The sequence below is a fragment of the Harpia harpyja genome, chromosome 7 (assembly GCF_026419915.1).
Source record: "Harpia harpyja isolate bHarHar1 chromosome 7, bHarHar1 primary haplotype, whole genome shotgun sequence".
In the NCBI taxonomy this organism is placed as follows: Eukaryota; Metazoa; Chordata; class Aves; order Accipitriformes; family Accipitridae; genus Harpia; species Harpia harpyja.
In genome coordinates this window covers 33,188,212-33,208,100 of record NC_068946.1, presented here as the reverse complement: position 1 = coordinate 33,208,100, position 19,889 = coordinate 33,188,212, and the positions used below count along the sequence as shown (strand labels likewise).

Here is a 19,889-nt window from a genome sequence, read left to right as displayed (position 1 = left end):
TAAATCTCCCTTGCCTCAACTTGAGGCCATTTCCTCTTGTCCTATCTCCAGACACCTGACAGAAGAGACCAACACCCACCTCACTACAACCTCCTTTCAGGTAGTTGTAGAGAGCGATAAGGTCTCCCCTCAGCCTCCTCTTTTCTAGACTGAACAACCCCAGATCCCTCAGCCGCTCCTCATAAGACTTGTGCTCAAGGCCCCTCACCAACTTGGTTGCCCTAAAGAACAATTTCAAGATGAGTATTGGTCCCAGACCCCATAAATATCTCAAATATCAACTGCAGTGAGATAAAGAACAGTAGGTGAAATAAAATTAACTTCAACTATGAGAACTCAAAGAGATTAACAGAACTCTGTAGCATGTGATAGTAAGACATGTTTCAAGACATGATCCAGACAGACAAATTCAATAAGCAGAATTTGAGGTACACACATGTACTTGTTTGCAAATCAGATACACCAATACTGAGCAACAGATTATGAAAGGAAAGTTACTTACTAATTTGGACATTGTTTAAGAGATACTGTTATAGTGATACCGATTGCAATGCCCAATCCAAATTTCCCCATACAGATGTTATTCCAAAAGGAATACAAGTAATTCTCTTGTTATTTCAGAATAGGAAACAACATTATCAGAGGGGATTTTTGCTTAAAAAAATTCTAAAATGAAAGCTCGTCTGCCAGTTATTACAACTGTTGATGTGTCTACCATTAGAATGAAAGACTGTCTTTCCTCTCAGAAAACACCAGTTACAAGCAGCAATGAGGTATCAGATCCTAACACAGAGAAGGAGCTACTCACACTGCTCCCACTGCACCAAGTGAGACCACAGCCACTCACCCCTCTACAGTCATTCAACTGCCTTCCTCTCTGCCTTCCAAATTCTCAATAGGACCCCACAAAAATAACTGGTGGTTTTTAAATGACATGTCAGCTACAGTAATAAGGACCCAACAGACATTAAAAGCTGGGGACATATACCCATAGTATCTATTTTCCCCTTGATTTGAAAGACTTAATTTATTTGCTATATGGACTATGCACAACTTCTGTTTCTATGTTGTCTAGTTGACAAAGACAGGCTAAAAATGCTCATTCATTCTGAAAGGCACAGGGCTCAATAAATTAATAATAGTAAGTAATAATAAATAACTTAACATACAATAACTTAAGCATAAACAACTGCTATCAAGAATAATAATCTCTTGTACAATTCTCTATCAGCCGATTTGTAGAGCAAGAAAGGGCAAATACCCCCTTTATTTAAAAAAAAAAACCAAAACATAAATAAATCCTACTGTCTAGGATGAGACCTGCTTATTAATGGGACAAATTCAAGTTATTCTTTGAGCTCATAAACCAAACCATGGCATATGTAGATTAGTCTCTACCCCTCTTTCCCTGCCAAAATTCTCCTGAGGTTCAAGTATGCAGAAAAAGGTAACTTGATTCAGCTACAGCACATTAGCAGATAGCATTTTAACTGCCATGAGAGAAGCGTAACTGGACCTTTGCAAGTTGCATCACAAAGGAGAGAGAAAATATTTTTATAAGTCAACAATAAACAGAAAAATGCAGCAGAACAGAGCTCATCATCTCCAAGTAGATTTGGACACTCATTTTCAATCAAAGAATAATCTTTATCTCTGGGAAATTTGAGTAGACTATTTCACCTTACTTCCTTCTCTTTCTCTCATCAATATTATTACACCCAAAAATCACTGCGGTGAAGGTGGCTGTGCTTGTAATAGGCATGACACGAAAGAGTAAGGAAACAAAAACTGTTCTATTTCTTCATTAGTAACAATATTTCTCATCAGGAACTTGAAATGTGAAAGGGATTTTGACACAAACATCTACAGGCTTACGTGCACAGACAAACTGCTTTACTCTGAAATGAGTGAAATCACTACTGAACTATTTACCATTGGAAGTAGGATTTGAAATCTGCATTTGAGGTAACGATACTGCAGAGAGATGACAGCACTGATATGGTGGTTAGTACCCTAGTCTCCTCCAAAATCCCTGAGGACCTGTTGATTGGGTTGCATTGATGATCCTCAGGACTAACAAACCTGAACTGCAACGTACTGTAAATTACAGAATCTGGTCCTCAATATAAAACCTGGGTTCTTAAGTTGTTTACCCTTCTCCTTTCTTCCATTCTGTAACAAAGACAAGAGAGAAAAACATTGTTTCTCCTTCGCATTTTCCATTTCAGTGTTTAAGACTTCACTGGCTCGGAGTACTGAGAGAGAGAGAGACGCCTATTCTCCTAAATAGAAGCTAGTCTGAATCTAAAAACGTAAGCCATAAAAAACAAGATGAGACATTCTGAAGCTAAAAATCTCACTTTAGAGTATCAAAAAAGATATCAAGCTACTGAAAATTCCCAAACTCATTTAGTTGCCAGTAAAACTAATGTAGTAAAACTATATGAAACCATACATTGTCAAAAGCTATGCTCTAACCTACAATAAATAAGAGGCAAGCACTCTAAAGAAGAATTGATTCAAAGAACTAGAAGTCTGCATTCAGGCAGGCAAGCAGACATTGCTTAGCCAGCGAAGTCTGTGACAGCAGCGTTCGCTGAAGGACCACAGCTACATACAACATACACTTAAATCACTCCAAGCACATTTGGAAAGCCTTTGAAAAAGAGGACTGACAGAACACATAGTTTCTTTGCACACATCATTCAGGAAATAAATTGCTGATACAATTCCAGAAAAAAATATGCAATTACTAGACAATATCAATATTTTTATTGGATAACTTGATTGTAAAGTAGAGAACATTTCCCCCCAAAATTTTGTCTATGATTTCACCAGCACCAACACTTTTAGGAAAATAGTAAGGAAAACTGGGGCATAAAGCACAAGCTTTCCAAACAGTAGAAAGTAAGTAGCAGAAAATTGAAGTAAGCGCTTTACACACTGTACTGGGAAGAAAGAAGAGCAGTTATTTATTAGTCTGTGCTTTCTCCATATCCACTATGCAGTAACGAAATCTATACTCAGACATCTCTCTGCATCTCAGGTTTGTTTCTGAGCAGTTTAAGCATTCTTCAGTTTTTTAAACAGACTGAAGTTTGAAAAGAATGTTGTACCTTATGATGCATCCAGACTTAGGAACATGTCGCACTGCAATGATTTTGCAACAAAGTTTACAACATTGTCTCTGACAACGTCACCACATACCATTTTTCTGTGGAAGTCCCTCTCTTCACCGCTCATGTTATCTACACATCGAATGAAGCAAAGTCGTGTAATTAATCTAGTGCCACATTATTCTCTCCCCTAGTACTATATACCTTAAGTAGCATGTGTTTATAAAGGTGACAAAAATATTTATTGAAAAGTCCCGATTCCAACCAAGATCAGGAAGAAACAAAGTTTCTGAAGTATTCACACAGTATATACAAATAAAGATGCCCCTTCTTACCCTGCACAGGTTGAGGTAACTTTATAAGTGGTTAAGTTTTTGCTTGTTGAAAGCTAGCATCTCTTGCTTGAGATTTTGCCTATGAAAATCCAAGTGTTTAAACAAAATATCACACAAATTACTTGATTCTCCAGACTGCCATGGCAGATTAAAAAAAGTATCATTAGAAGGTAGCAATTCATAAGACTACACAAGCCAACTATAAAAACTGGTGGAGCATCCAAACTCAAAGCTGCTGCGGTTGTTCAATGTTACAACTGCACCCACTGAATTGTGCATAAACAGCTCAGAAATTATGGTGATGACAGCGGAAAAAAAATAAGCACACCAAGAAGAGCATCTGGAGAGAGAAGAAGAAAAGGAACAGAAGATGGGAAGCAAAGCCGAATTGTTCAAAAGGAGCTTTGGTATGACATGCAGCTGGTAAGACAGGGATCATACACACAGCAATGAAGTTGAAAAGTTACTCATAGCTGCTTCACTCAGCACAGCCTTACTGATATGAAGTGTTAATAGGTAGTTCTTTTGGGTTACTCTGATAGTATAATCAGCATGATGCACATGGATGCTCTCAGAGAACACAAGAGGCTCGCTGGGGTACGGCTGTGTTGGGCTGGTGTTCGGTGCTGTGGTATGCTGGGCTGTCACGTATCACTCACAGCGTTGCAGAAACTGTTCTTCATTACTCTGGTCATCCTGCTCTCTACAGTCTGCAGCCTTTGATGAGTTGTAAGAATAGCTTGAAGCTATCTTCATCTGCCCAGGACAGGCCTTCCCAAAAACCAGGAGGTGCCCCTCCACCCCACCCCCCACCCCCTTTTAGCAGTTTCAAAATTCCATGTATCCTAAGTAAATTACTGAGGCTTTATTTCCTGACTTTGCAACCTACACTGTAGCTATTTATAAGTGCCATGTTGTAACCAGGTGGACTGAAATTTTTGAAAACAGCTTCACCATACAGCATTGCCCATTTTTAAAACATCCCAGAAACTTTTTATTTGAAAAATTTTACTGTCCTAATGCTTAGGAGCCAAGACTTTATGTTTGGCACAGAGCAACTCAGTATCAGAGATAAACCATTGCACTTGTGTGGAAGTCCATCCAAATCAGAAATGCATGTCCTCAGTAGCAAAACTGCTCAAATTTAACAATGCAGAGTTGCAGCAATTTAATCTCTTTCTATAATCCACAGCACCTGCATGCAAGCGGAGCACTGGAGTGAAGCTAGACTTTTCCTGGAAGGTGTTTTCGTGTCTGGGGCGAGGTTACACACCAGAGCTGAGAGCAAGGACCCGTCTTCCCCATGCGCAGAGACATGTCCCCAACACCTGCTGTTACCCAAACAATATGCATTCACATTCAAACGGACAGGGGACTCCAGAGGGGGAAGCAAAGGAAAGCAAAGCAAAGCAGGAAGTCTGGTGAAAGAAATCATCCAGACCAGAGGACTGGACTGGAACTAAGCCAGCAAGAATGGGATGAAATCAGAGAAAAGGGAGAGACAATCTGGCAAAGACCCACAGAGAACAAACAAGTCAGCTAGGAAAGGGTTGGGGAAAAAAGTTTGGGATAGACAGAACTCCTCAATGAAAAGTCACTGGAATTGGTAAGACAGAAGACTACAAGAAGTCAACAGGCAATGTCAGGCAATGGTGCTGGAAAGAAAAGAGATTGCCATTAGGTTGATGGATGACAAATTAATTTGCATTCATTAATTAATTAGTGTAAGACATAATAAAGAATAACTGTTTATTAAGCAAACAGCATGCACTATCCCCTACTATAGTAGGTAAGTGCTCTGTGGAAAACATATGCCGTCCTCTAGTTAAAACAACCTGAGCTGTAAGGTACTCTCTCTCAATCAGGCAGTAAAGGTGCAACAGGACACCTAAATTCTGGATCTTGTTAACTTCGAGTATCTGACTTCACAACTTGTGTGTGCAAAACTCCACTTATACACAGATAATATAAATAAATGTTTTAAAAACATTTCAGTTGGGAGGCAGGGACAAGAAGTGCAACATATTTTAAAAAATCATTAATTTTCCAAGTCTGTCAGCACAGAAGACAGCCTTAAAATCATTAAGCCGCTATGTCAAGAAAACATCTCAATACCACGGTGGCATTACAACTTATAATTATGATTTAAAGAATTCTACATCAAATACATTCTCAAATATATTTATAAGAATAAAATTTACCTGCCTAAACATCCATGACTGTATGACCTACAGTATATTTAAATATACACTTACTGTAATTCAGAAAAATAAATGTAATTCAGAAGCTGAAGGTAGTGAAAACTGCATTCTGCCCTCACTTGGGTATCTTGCTACATGACTAATACGCTGGTATTTGCAAGTAACTGTTTGCTCTAAGTGATGTAATTCTGTTTGTCTCTGCACTGCAGAGGTTCCTTAACAGCAGCATCCCTCCTTCTAGAAGAGGAATGACTTTTAGGTATTGGGTCCCAATGGGAATTTTTTTGTTTTTAGCAAAATTTGCAAAGTTAACCTATTTCAGGCTTAAAAGGGAAAAAGGGTGAAAGGTGAAAAGGGCTGAAACTTGGACGGTGCAAGGAGATTGTGTTTCTGTGGGACTAAGACGGAGATATTTCACACTTTTATTGAGTCACCGTATTTCTAGTTGTAAAAGAGATGGAGCTGGCCTGCAGCTGTTCTTTCCCTTATTTCCTGTTAATTTATTTACTAAGATTCTTAAATATCCATATCCTTATACTGCTTGTTAAATCATGTTTTGCTTCAAGGTATGTCACGTTAATATTACCATTTCCATTATTCTTTATTTCTTTTGGTTTTTAAAATGTCTTTTTGAAAGGTCTCAAATAAAAATGCAGGTAAAATGCTAAGGAAGAACTTTCATTCTAATTTTTTTTTTACATAGAGGTCAAATATTTATTGCTAACCAATTTAAGAAGAGTCTGTACAAAAACAGTATCTCCAAGACTTCTCCAAAATCAGACATTTAAGGGTGGAAGGGGAGGTTTGGGAGCATAGGGGTTTTTTGCTGTTGAGTTTCTTTTAAGTTTTCTTTTCTTGTTCTTAACAGGCATACTAAGCCATGAAAACCTTCTGGATAGCACTTCTCTTGTCACCATCCTCTTGCTCTGCCAGCATATAACATTGCCTTGCCCTTTTGCTAAGACAGTGAACATACAACTATTAGATCTATTCTACCACTGAGCACGTACCCACGGAAATATAACCAAGAACAACAAGTCTCCATTTACCACCAGATAACAACTTTCCTAACTAGTTTAAAAGTGAAAGGCTGAGTGAAGCACATTAATTCATACTCAAGACTATTGAGTCTTCCTTGTACTTTACCCTTGATATTTCTTTCTTCATGTCAAATTCCGCTCCCTTTCCCGGCTTTATTTTTTTTTTTTTTTTAATATTTGGAACATCTGAAGCAATATGGAAAAGATGAATAGAAAAGGATTATTCACTCTCATACTACAAGATCTAAGGAGCATCAAATGAAATTATGATGTGGCAGATTCAAAACAAGCATAAGGAAGTACTTCTCCATATAGCACATAGTTAAACTGTGGAAATCCCTGCTCCAGGATATTAGGATGCCAAAAGTATACTTGGGTTCAAAAGGTCAATGGCTAAATTCGTAGAATGAAAATCAGTGAAAAATTATTAACCACAAGTATATCATATCTGGCTTAGTCGGTTCTACAATAACAGATTGCAAGAAGCTGGATGCATACACTCTGTTTGCTTAATCTGTTCCTATAATCTTCCCTGGACATCTGTTAGTGGCCTGTCAGAAACATGATACCAGAAAAGACAGACCTTTCATCTGACCTAATTATGCATCTTCTAGCTTAAGAACATTAAAAATGCTATAAAAATTAACAGGGAAAAGGTTATTTATTATGACATATATGCCACCTTTCTAAATACACAGGAGTAAGGTACTTCAAGAGAGGTACCCTATCCCATCAACACCCAACTTATTTTTGTTAACAGAATGTCTACCATAACATTTTGAGAAACAACCTCTTGAAAATAACATTAACACATTTGCATACTCAAAAGTCTGAATTATATTAGAGAAAGCAATGTTCAAAAATCCATGTCAAGTTTCAGATGACTTAGTTATGATGCTATAGATACTAGAAAAATCTTTAGCAGCATAGCCAGCTCTTTAAATTACAGTCTGTGCATAGGATGAAAAAATTCACTTGTTTAGACCTGAGAAGTTGAGTCAAATGATCAGTCTATGCAGCTTTGACACATACAGTACTCCTGGTGCTCACTGCAAAGTGTAAGTCCAAAATACTGAACAGAACAGTATGCTAAGCATGGTCCACTACATATGCTTATCAATTAGCTCGATATATTTCATAATTGGAATCCATATTATGACCCGCTAAAAGCACCCTCTTCAGCAAGACTAAAATGTAAACCTTTAATTAGATGAAGGGCTGATAAATCTCATGTCCTGGATTTATGTGACATCCTGTGACTCAGAAAGCAGCCTTAACTGAAAATTAATAGGCTTATTTAGAATACTTTCATGGTAAAACTTGAATACATGCATACCATGTTAAGGTACTAGATCCATATAAAAACCATTAGGAATTAGTAAATGAACAGCTTAAGTATTCGTTTAGAGCAGAGCAATATGTAGTAAGAATGGTTTCAGTGGATTCCCCCATACAACATCATGATTACTGTCATCTGATCATAACACAAGTGCGACTAACACAGCTGCCATGTCAGCTTCTCTTCAGGGGCTAGGTCTTAATCATAAATCAACTGAATGACTAATTCAACATTGTTAAAACCAGCAAGTAACTGCTTGGAGCCATTCCAGTTTTTACATCTTTCAAAAGGTCAATACACCTACTCAAACACACAATAGTCCTATCTTTCACAGTGTTTTCTTCTTTTCTTGGATTGAAAAATAACATGTTAGCACTTAAATGTAAGTGTGTTTTAACTAACAATTAAAATGTTCATTAATTCTGAAAGAGTGACCCAGTAAAACAAAGACAATTTTAGTTTTCCTCTCTACCCCCAATCAAAAAGCCTCTCCTCGCCTTTGCTGTTTTAAACACTTTTACAGTTGTAAAAGTATTACGAAAACATTTTACTGCTGAGCGTTTCCTGCATTAACCTTACTTTTGTTATAGTAATATTATGAATTAAGCTCAGAAATAAACTTTTTCAAGTTGAACGACTAGTCTAAATGTGGCTTGCATTTCAAATATGAACCTCTACCCCTCAAAATAATAACAAAAATCACAAACTAAGTGGCATCTAACAGTAAAATATATTCTAATCATTTACATCTGCTTGCATCACACAAATGACAGAAGCCTACCATTAGCATCCTTCATAGAAAACATTTATTCTACTCTTAAATATAAAAGCTATGTTGCATAAACAGAGGATTTAAAGCTGTGGCAGAGTGGCTGAATGAAAGAAAATGGCAATCTTTCTGGTTCTAGTAGATGCCTTTCCCTATCACACAATGTTTCCCACTCATAAATACATGACAAATACTTCCTCAATCATTTTTTACGAGCAGGGATGCACAGGGGGTAGTCAATGGCTAGCTTGAGGGAAAATAGGAACAGCAGGAGGCAGAAACTGTACTGAAAATGGCTATGTGGTAAATTCTCTTCTGGAACATCACTCAGCTACCCAGGCTTTGATCTTTCAGCTACAATTACACACACATCCATGAGATCTGGGTATACTTTTTAAAAACTAAATCATTAATTGTAATAGAAACAGTTAAAACATTTCATTATATGACTCCTCAACTCAAACATCTGACTTTTTACAAATTAAAAATTGCAATTTATACAAAGATTTGCTTTCAATTGGGTTTAACTATGTCATCATCACAACTAGTCTCACAAAAAACATGGGGTGACTGGCGACAGCTAAATCACAGACTGGCGTCTCCTAAGTAGTCTGTCTACCATTAGGGTCTGGGAAACGGTATTTACTGTACAATTAGAGCCAGGGAGCTCTACCTGTAATCATCCAAATACAGGTGCGAGGATCCTTTTTTGGACAGGGAAACCAACTCATCCATTTTCACATAAACTTCCACGTCTGTACTGTTATAGCAAGCTTTAGGAAATCTCAACACTCGTACTTCGAAAAAAATATCATCTGACAATAACAGAGCAAATACTACTATTCTGATTTTAGACTTCCTTGGGTAGAACCACTTTTAATGTTTAAATCGTCATACCCAAAAAACATTCAAAGGAGGAACAAATTAATTTAAAATTATAAAATTTGGCAAAATATGAAAAGCTTACATTATTACACTGGTTACCAAGCTTATCCCAAAGTCTGTGTTTTGGGATGAGAGGGTTTGCTATTAAATAGGTTAAATTTTGTTCTTCAATACTAACACAAAATGTCTTGGAGTATCAAAAGGACAGTTTTAGTTGCAGTAATTTCACAGAATTTATTCTAATGATTTATTGGAGTTAACCATCTGACATTAATTATTGTTTTGGCTTCCAGTCTATGAATGTTTATTTTTCAGTTTAAAGCCTTCTCACTCTTTGATATCATATGGAAATGAGAATTTTTAATGGAAAATTGAAACCATGTGCATCTAAGTACTTAATGAAGTACAGGGAGGAACAGAGGGTGTACTTTAGGAGAATTCAGATATTCCGCTTTAGATACTTTTGATTTGTTTGGATGAGCTACACGCATATATCTGTTCACAAACATACGTTTATACATCTTCAAAGTATCTCACAAGTACAGTATTTAAGGATCTGAATACTAAGAAAAGGTTTGTTGTTTGGTTGGGTTTTTTAAACTAAATATACAGCTATAGATTTTTTCTTCATTGTATACTACTTAATCTGTTCCCTCCTCCACAAACAAAGTATTCATCCCACCTAGAGGTTCCAGTGACATGCTAAATGCTGTACTTCTCAACAGCAGATTCCCACCATATGCCTACCATGTTAGGACTGGATCTTCATGCAGTTCACTGAATGTCTGATAGATTGATTTCATAACCATCATGTACTTAAGTCATAATATTGATGTCAGGAATACTTGAGTAAAACCTGTGCTGTTCATGGCATTAAAGATCATCTAAACAGGCCTGTAAACCGTAAGCAAAGTGCAAGCAGTGGCAAGGAAGCCAGGCACCCAACTGCAAACAGAAGAGTACTGTTAAAATGGGCAATTTTGCCACAGTTTGAAAGATTTCTGTGCAACTCACATAGCTTTAGTCCTCCGGCATTCAATTCATTCCTTTGGAATGAAAAAGATGTTGTTCAGACAATCAGCATTATATAACATGATAAAACCACATGTTTATTTAAATCAGTACTTCTAAATCAAATACCTTTTCTTCACAGTTAATGGATTCATGTAAAAATATAAGGAAGGAAAGCATATTCTTTTCTATTCTGCGCTTTCATTCAGGGTTTCGCCATATGCATTGTACTCAAGCAGCATGTCAATGGGAGTGTAACAAGTAACGGAAGTGCAACATTAGTTTTTATTCCTATTTTAATTAATATCCTTAGTGATCTTAATGTGCAAGGTATTATTTACCACTGAAATGTGGAATAGAAGCATAAACTTAGATATTTAACCTGAACACACTCACCACTTGTTTTTCTTTCTAATGTAGTCTTTTTCAGAGAGGTTAACCAAGTAGATCATCGGTTTTGAAGTAAAAAACAAATGTTTGTTCAAAACATCAATCTAGAAGTGAAAACATAGGAGAAGAATTTTAAAAAGAAGTTATACCAACTTGAGTTAATTTTATGACCATTTTCCTCATGGCATGTCTGAGAAGGCAACATAATTAAAGTGTAATATATAGACCACTGATAAACAGAGAATTGGCTGATAAATTTAACGTTCAATACACTATAAATATGAAATCTAAAAGAAAAACCTTTAAAAAAAGACAGTAACAGGTAGTAAAATTAGAAGTCAATTCATGGGACAGTATTTACAGCCTACCTCTTTGTCATTCCAATCATGATAGAAGCGGACAGCTTTCTTTTCATCTATTACCCATGTCTTGATTTTGCACATTACGTCCTACGCAAGATCAAGAAAAAACAAAGTCAAAAACTCAGCTGGATATCAGACCATTCTCCTCCATAAACAAGGCGTGTCTACATTAAGTTTCAAAACATACACAAATTAAAAATTAGATAATACCGTTTAAAAACAAATTTTTACTCTCCCAGAAAAATAGAAATTGCTGCTTTAAAAGTCACTAAAGAGCAGTATCAATTATTAAAGCGATACAAATCGCATAATGAGGAAGTTAAAATATACAATACTCAAGTATCACCTCTCGCCGCCACGAAAATTAGCAGAGCTCATAAAACTTATGTAAAAATCAGTACATTTTAGATTGCTTTTCAAACTCAGTAAGACGCGACATTTCAGCATCCAGCAGGAGAGACCACGTACAATATAAACATGCCATTAAGAAAAGGGAATGGGAGGGAAATAAAACAGCAAATATCTTTTTTTTTTTTAAATTGTGAGCAAAAGAAATTGAGCCTATTATTGATGATCCACCCTTCAAGAAATTAATTCAAATGGCCAAAGCCCTTTTTATTCCGCATTAATTTTTCGCCAACACCTTCTCCCTCCCCCCCAAAATGAAACCTGCCAAAGCCTCCATTACACAATGGCAAGAGCCTTGCACTGGTGACCTCCAACCAGCTGCATTCACTTTCAGAACATCTCTCTCGGCAGGAAATCTAAAGGCCTTTTAGTTAGCAAGCTAGTGTGCATTCAGAAGGAGTAACTGCAGGAAGAGCCCAATGTGCTTTGTTTCTCTGGCCTTTCTTCACAGAAAGATTAATCATCTGTGAAATGGAAACGGCAAACAGCAAGTGACACAAACTGAACCCTTCAAGCCTTTCCTCATCAGTTTTGTGGTCATGAATCCGAAAGCTGCGTGTGGCACGGTTCTCCTTACAGGCAGGTGTTAATAAAAGGCTCTTGGGTCTGAAAGGTCAAACTCGGCTCTTCTAGGAGTAGTACATTTTAGAGTCGCCTATTTTTTGTTGTAGATAATTTATGATCATGCTTTAAATAATGCATTTTTTAGGTTATAATTGACGCAACTGAGAATTAAGATCTTGAAAATACAAGGAAACATTCCTTTAACCGTTGAGCACACAACATTTTTTGCACTTAATGCTATGCGGCTGAAGTACACTTATAAACAACCGCAAATAACATCAGTATTTACTACAGTCTTTCCTAGTCCTGCAGTTGCTTTAGTTGGGGGGGAGAAAAAAAAAAAAAAAGAAAGAAAGAAAAAAAGAAAAAGCTCTTCTAAATCTTCAGATCCTGATTTGAAACCCTCCAGGAACAGGACTCCCCACAGATTTTAACAAGGAAGGGGCAAGCTAAAACTTTTAATGAAATCTAACATGTTCTGCCTAAGAATAATCACTTTTACTCTCCTATAACTGAATTTCACTCATAAATGTTTAAAAGTGGCTAATATAACACCATTTCCTACAAGGAGAAGATCAAAGTGCTATATTACAAATGCATTATGATTAAAAAAGCACTGTGCAGCTTTGCTATTAACTGTTCTTTAAACCCTAAAAGGCTTCCCATAGATCTCACTTGGCACTGCATATACAACCTTTGACAAGTAATGTAGACCATTTTTATTCATTGCCTAAAATTGTAGGCAATTATGTGCGTCACACTGGCCACCTGCAAATTCTGAATGCCTGCTCCAGTTGTCAGAGCAAAAAAACTAATGTCGGAGGGGATTAATCTAGGGGGAGAGAGTCCTCTTTAATGGCTCCAGCAGGTGAAATGGCCCAGCTGGTTACTATGATGAGTGGCCAGAACAGCTTATGTAGAGACATGCAACAAGATTACACATAAAGAAGAAAACAGTGGTACCATCTTATCTTTAACCCTATGCACTTTTTATTTTTTTAATTAGTATAAACAAGATAAGGGAAGCAATTCTACCAATAGGTACTTTTCGTTTAAGATCTTTATCCTCAGCTTTTGTTCAAATAGATATATAAAAATCAACACAATCTCCAAGATTCCTGTTCAGCAGTGAAGGAATTCTGATTACACACTATTTCGGGTTTTATACTAATTCTGTAGGCACGTACCACGTGGCTTTTGGCACTACAATTCCCCCCCAATAGCAACACATTATTGCATATAAATTGGAATCGATAAAAAATTGACAGAAAAAACATTATAGCACAAGTTATCAAAGCCAATCTTTTAGGCTTAAGCAGTAACGAGATGGTTTTTAAGCACATCGTAAGGGTAGCTACATGACACAGAACCTCCAGAAAATTTCAAGCATCAACGCAGCAAATAAAGTTTGCTCTTTCTAAAGAGCACTACCTAAGCACATAGCTGACAATCAGAACTTCTCTTCCACATTCACCTGCTACCTACAGTGACACATCAAAACCCATTTTGGCACAGACCTAATTTTTCAGAGTTCTCATTTAGGTACCTGACTTGATGCTGTTTGCAACTATTGTTCTAAGGGAGTAATTACACACCTAACTTCCACAGGGAAGGCTGACCAACAACTGCATATGCTGGGGAGAACCAACAGCTGTATACTTGCAATTTTATTTTGGTTTTACAGAGAAGGCGGCAAAGTATTGGAAAACTTTCTTTAGATAAAAGGATGGAAACTTATAAGCAAATACAGCATTTATGTCTGAAGCTGGTGAGGCAGTAAGACACAAATAAAAAATTTGGAAATAATTATTCAAAGTAAAATTTTCTTTGATGGACTATCTGGGCAGTCACACCACGCAGAATGTAAGGCAGACAGTCCAGAAATGAAAAAAAGGGACAGATTCCCCTGCATCAAGGGTGGTGTCCCATTTAAATGAGATTTAATATCATCCCCTAACAAGAAATCATTAAATGCTAATGACAATATGAAGAAACGCAACTATTTCCACATATTTTTTTTTCACTCAGCTGCTCCAATACTATAAACACACACACAAAAAGGAAAAAGCACATTTTCAGGTTATATCTCATGTAGCACCATTTTTAGTTTCATTAATTGCTTCTGTTTAGGCCTGGTGAAAGAGTATGAACTGACCTTTTTATCTTCACTATCACTGTAACAGTCATTTAAACACATTTAATCACTACTCTAGTTAACTCCGAGATGCTTAATAACAGAATACAGACCAATGATCCACTTTGTTTCATTAGATCTGTCCTCCCCAGTTGCACACTTGGAGGTCAATCTGTCACCGGCAGAATGATCCACTTCTCCTTGTTTGGTGAGAGAGGTATTCTTGTTCTGTTTTTCAGCTAGCAACATTATAGCAAGCACCATTTAAAAAGCCACCCAAAAGCCCTCCAAAATCCAATTTACTTACAGTTGTCAAGGCATATGAAATATAGCAAACTTCATGAATATCAAATATCACTGTTTTAAACATCAGTTAATTTCCGCCTATATCCTTGGCAATATATTTAGCACATGTGAATACTTAGTATATTTAGCCATACGCCATACAGTGATTTTAATTTATGTCCTGGTCTCATTTTCCAAAGGCAGCAAGTAGTCAACCCACAAATGCTAAGCAGGACTTTAGCAGTAAGTCCCAACAGTATAAAAAACTATAAAGAAATACATTTAAATTGCATTTAGGAGATTTATCAAGACATGCTCATGAGACACTACTGCATAGAAAAATGTGCATACATTAATAAACTCTCTGGATGGATGATAGTAATAACGTGTGCCAATGCCAAATTCTTCTTACAGCATGAGGGACTAAACTGAAGCTTGGAAAACTCACTTGCCTACTTGGCATCAGAGAATTGTGAGTTTTTTGTTGTAAATTAGCAGGGCATGTAATTAACTTCCGCAAATTTAATAAAGAAGTAAGCAGTTGTGAGGATTATCACTTCACACTTCAAAGTGCAAGTGAATTCTCCGTGATCCTGCAGGCAGTGCAAAAGTCTCCACGACTACAGACAGTAACTGTAAGTACAGTAGGCTTCCCCTCCCCTCCCCCAAGGGAGATGTTTCTGGGAAGTATGGAGTGTTTCTCAGCACATTATTCATTCCCTTCAAAACTTCCAAGATGTAATAACTGACCAGCTCCCTGTAAACACTTCAAAAGCAGTTAAATACTTATTATTAAAATATTTCAATTGTCCAAAATTCTATCATTTTCACTGCTGTGCTCCTCAGACAAGCTATCAGGAGTACCTAAAACACTACCTGTAGCTCTTAGTTAGCTCCTCTCATTTCATACAGAAGTCCAACAGCACAGCATACCAATAATGAAAGTAGTACTGTGTAATATATTCAGACTTCCCTAAGGAATCTGGCTCAGTGACGTAAGGTATTTAATTCAAAAAACACTGCACTGCACACACTAAATGGAGTCAACACCACCTAACCAGTAGGTCTCAGAATGTAACTGTAAATAGAAAATCCAATGAATGTGCTTCTGGTGGCACTCCAAACAAATTATTTGCATTTCGCTAGTTATCATCTTTCATCAACAGCCTAAAAAAGACCATGTTAATGACACAGATTCTGAGAATAGTACATTACTAACAACGTGAATCATGTGTGTAGTGACCAGAACTGCTAGACAGATTTAGTGAAAACAAACAATGTTTTTCAATACAATAAATTCAAATTCATACACTTGCTGGGTGGAGGAGAAGGGAGGGTGGATACAGTATTTACCAGGTAGAGGACTTCCCCCTTGCAAGAGTGACTGAGAAGACTTGAGGGTCGCAAGCAAATTAACTGTATGTTCTGTAACTAAAATACAATCTTTGAGTATATAAATAGGCTAATGTTCAATGTGAATAATTCTACACTTATCTCTATTGAAATACTGAAAACTAGAAAAAAATAAGGTTTTGAAAAAGTGCTTATACATGAAGACTCAGTGTGCTTAAATCTTATGCTTTTATTCTTATTGCATTTCATATATATATATATATATAAAATTAACAAAAAACCTCACATAGTACAGGGCTTTTCACACTACCATACAGAAATCAAATGGCTGAAAGTTGAAGCTTGACAAATACAGACTAAAGCTGTGTCTTATTTCTAAATAGTAAAGATAATTAATCACTGGCACAGCTCATGCAAGTTACAGTAATTTAGCTAGAAAATATTTAAATAAAGGCTATTTTTTTCCCCTAAGAGATACATTCTATTTTAACCACAATTGTAAGAATTAAACTGGGATATGCAAGAGATCAAACTAGATAATAATTAGTATTCCATCTGGCCTTCAAAATAGCTGTGATGGTTTTTCAGATACACATAGAGAACTATGCTATTTGGAATAAAGAGTACTCGTAACTAGTTAAACTCTGCTGCACTAAAACCAGTTTATTGTGCACACACCAATTTCCTTGTTAACACAAGGCGTACAGTGTGCACCGTGCCCACAGTCCTCCCATTCATGGCTTCCCTTGGAAATCTTTTTCAGTTCTATTTAGCATAGCCTCAGGCTCTCTGCTTTTCCTGGAGGTTTTCTGGCAATTTAAAAGCATGAGGCTGAAGTGACAAAGTAAGAATTTATTGTAAAAACAATGTTTAGAAACAGTCCTATTTTTAAAGGACAATTAAGACAAATTTTGCATTTTCAAAAAACAGGCTAGATCATGTTTTTCAATTGTGTTAAGTGCTTAAATAAGCTGTAGCAGCTGGGTGCAAGAAAGAGAACAAGTCAGGTACTGCATCAACTGGAGTGACAATGAGCTCCTCTGTGGTACAAAACAATGTCTAATCTCTTACAATTCCCTTGCTCACTGACTTTAATAAAAATACAATGGGAGAAGTAATGGATTTAGGACAAGTGTATTATCCTTTCTTTTATTCAATACCTTCTAACAGAGCCAGTACAAGCTATACATGATATAAGATTTACTCAGAGCTAGATGCCAATAATGTTTATGAACCACGGCAAGTACTTTCACCCAAAACATCCTGCAAGCATTCCAGGCAATGTAATTCATGTCAATAATCCCCAAATTCTCCTGTGTGGGTCATCCTTGTGGGTTCTAAGGCATTATACATAAAATGATATAGTCACTTGTAGCTTCTCAAAGAAAAAAGCAGGCAAGAATACAGAAAGCAGTCCATCTACAAGTGATTATTTCTAGCAGTTCAGAAATTCAGAACAGGGAAATTGCACTGAAAAGTAAAATGAAACATCTTCCATAGAGTTCCACTAAACTTTTCTTACTGCATTAGTCTATACACACTTATTTCCAAATAAACCCACATGTGAATGCATTTGTTCTGGATGTGAATTAAGCCAATTGAAAAAGGTGTCTTTTTCAGAATACAAGTATTCATATATGGAATTATTTGGGCATATGTATATACTATTTAAAAATTACACCATAGCTTGGATCTAGACATACCCATAGAGACATTATTTACAAAAGTAATTACTTTAAGCCACTGTTCAAATCTACACAGGAAAGATCAGCCTTGACAGAAAGTATTTCAGCATTGACTTCTCTTTGTCTACTGATAATACCAAAAGAAATCCGAACGTGTATTTACACATTATGTACTTTTAAGTCAGGCTTTACTACCAATTAATTCACAAACATCTGCCATGAATATTTTCCTGTTACATTGAAAATGTTCTCCAGAATGAACTTTAATTTCCTCTAAATACCACATTAAGCACAGTAAATGGTCCACTAAAGATTTTAGGCATAATTATATGCATTAAGAATATAAATATTTTCTCGATTCTCTATGATTTAAGTTACTAATTGTAACAGCCATCAGCAGAAAGTATGTCAACAGTGTACACGTACGCTGCTCCTTTCCTTCCATCTCCAGTGGAACAAACTGGCCTCTCAAACTCTCCTCACAAAAAGAGACCAAAGAAACTGGCAAAAAAAACCCCCAAAACACAAAAAACCCCCAAACAATTCACCGCTGTATTTATCTTCAACTTGGGCCAAAAGAAAGGTGAAAATTCCCAACTGACATCATCAGTTAGAGGAAATAAGAGTTCATCCATCCATGAAAACTCTGGCGAGCAGCTTGCAGCACGAGGTCAGCAAATTCTGCTAGGTGCCATCCCATTCATCAGAATATTGCAGGAAGGAAAGATTGTCACCCTGTTTTCACCTCGTATATATTGGTAACGAGAAGAAACTGGATCTAACAGCTCTTTGTCGTTTGTGAAGTATCTCCCACACCATACTGGTAATTTTAAATGAATGAAAAAACATCTTTCAAACAGTTACTGTATTATCAGGACAGGACCAAGATGTTAAATGGAAGGGAGGAGGGAGGAAGGGATTAAATCTACTTAAAACATCATTAGGAAGATCTTGCTTTACTCCTCATAGTACATATATGCTGACAGATACACATACTCAATGCCTGTTGTCATTGTATCAATGATTAGTTCATAGCCCAGCACAGCAACAAAACAAAGCTTGATGCCGTTCCTGGAAGTTAAATATGCACTAGATGGTTCTGGTACCATTACATTAAAAAAGGAGTCTCTAACTGTTCTTTTCATAATTGCAATTACTTTTGCTCTTATAAAATTTGTTTGATTTGAAAAACTAATCTTATTTTTAAATTGACAGACTTGAACAATGGAATTTAGATATCTCACAGGACTTGTAAAAGCACCCCTTTCAATTGAAAACTGGAGGTTCAAATGCAGTGAACATTGATCATGACCTACTGTAAAAGCTGCCTTTCAACTGAAAATTGGAAGCTGAAACACTGCAGACATTGACACTGACCTAAAGATTTTGACTTCCTATCACTAATATCAATAATCTGCGTGAACTCAACTATAAATAATATTCTTGTGGTCAGATATATAAATCAGAATACCATTACCACTAAGAATTATTCTGTGCTGGAGTTCAAGATTCGGTGCCCTAACAAAGGGCTGAAGGAATAGCTATCTACTGCAGAAGGTCAATCTCTAAGGACTAGAGGTGAATCTCACAATAAAGTTCACTTAACTATATTATATTGTATCAACTTGAAGACTTCTGTCTCCAGGACTGAAAATCCCATAAATTAAAAAATATATATTTTTAAAACAAGTTTTAAAATTTGTACATCCTGATCCATAAATTTGTACATATTTGCATTTTACTTTGAAATCTCCTACTACCCAAAATGACAGATGAATAAGCTAATAATAAAGTTTAGCGCCAATATCTTTCTCATGTCTCTGCAGACACCAGCACCAGACAGATTTAATAGATAAAATCAAAATCACTCTGATTGCTTTCTGAAATGATATTCGCACTGTTTTAATACATGCAAATAACAGGGGTATTTTTATTCTATAATATCTCTTTAGAAGGTTATAGCCAAAATAATATTTAAAGGTATACTGAGTTGGAAAGAATAGTAACCTTAG

The 19,889-nt window shown here is 36.4% G+C and overlaps 1 protein-coding gene across 4 annotated transcripts in view; it reads right to left on the bottom strand.

Annotated features, from left to right (window-relative positions):
- OLA1 (Obg like ATPase 1) overlaps window positions 1-19,889 on the bottom strand; it is a 104,597-nt gene that overhangs the window by 29,830 nt on the left and 54,878 nt on the right. For all 4 annotated transcript variants that reach the window (XM_052792271.1, XM_052792272.1, XM_052792274.1 and 1 more), the window contains 2 exons: window positions 11,455-11,535; window positions 11,093-11,190 (listed from right to left, as the gene is read on the bottom strand). In XM_052792271.1, coding sequence (XP_052648231.1) covers window positions 11,093-11,190; window positions 11,455-11,535 — 179 coding nt within the window. The remainder of the gene's footprint in view (window positions 1-11,092; window positions 11,191-11,454; window positions 11,536-19,889) is intronic.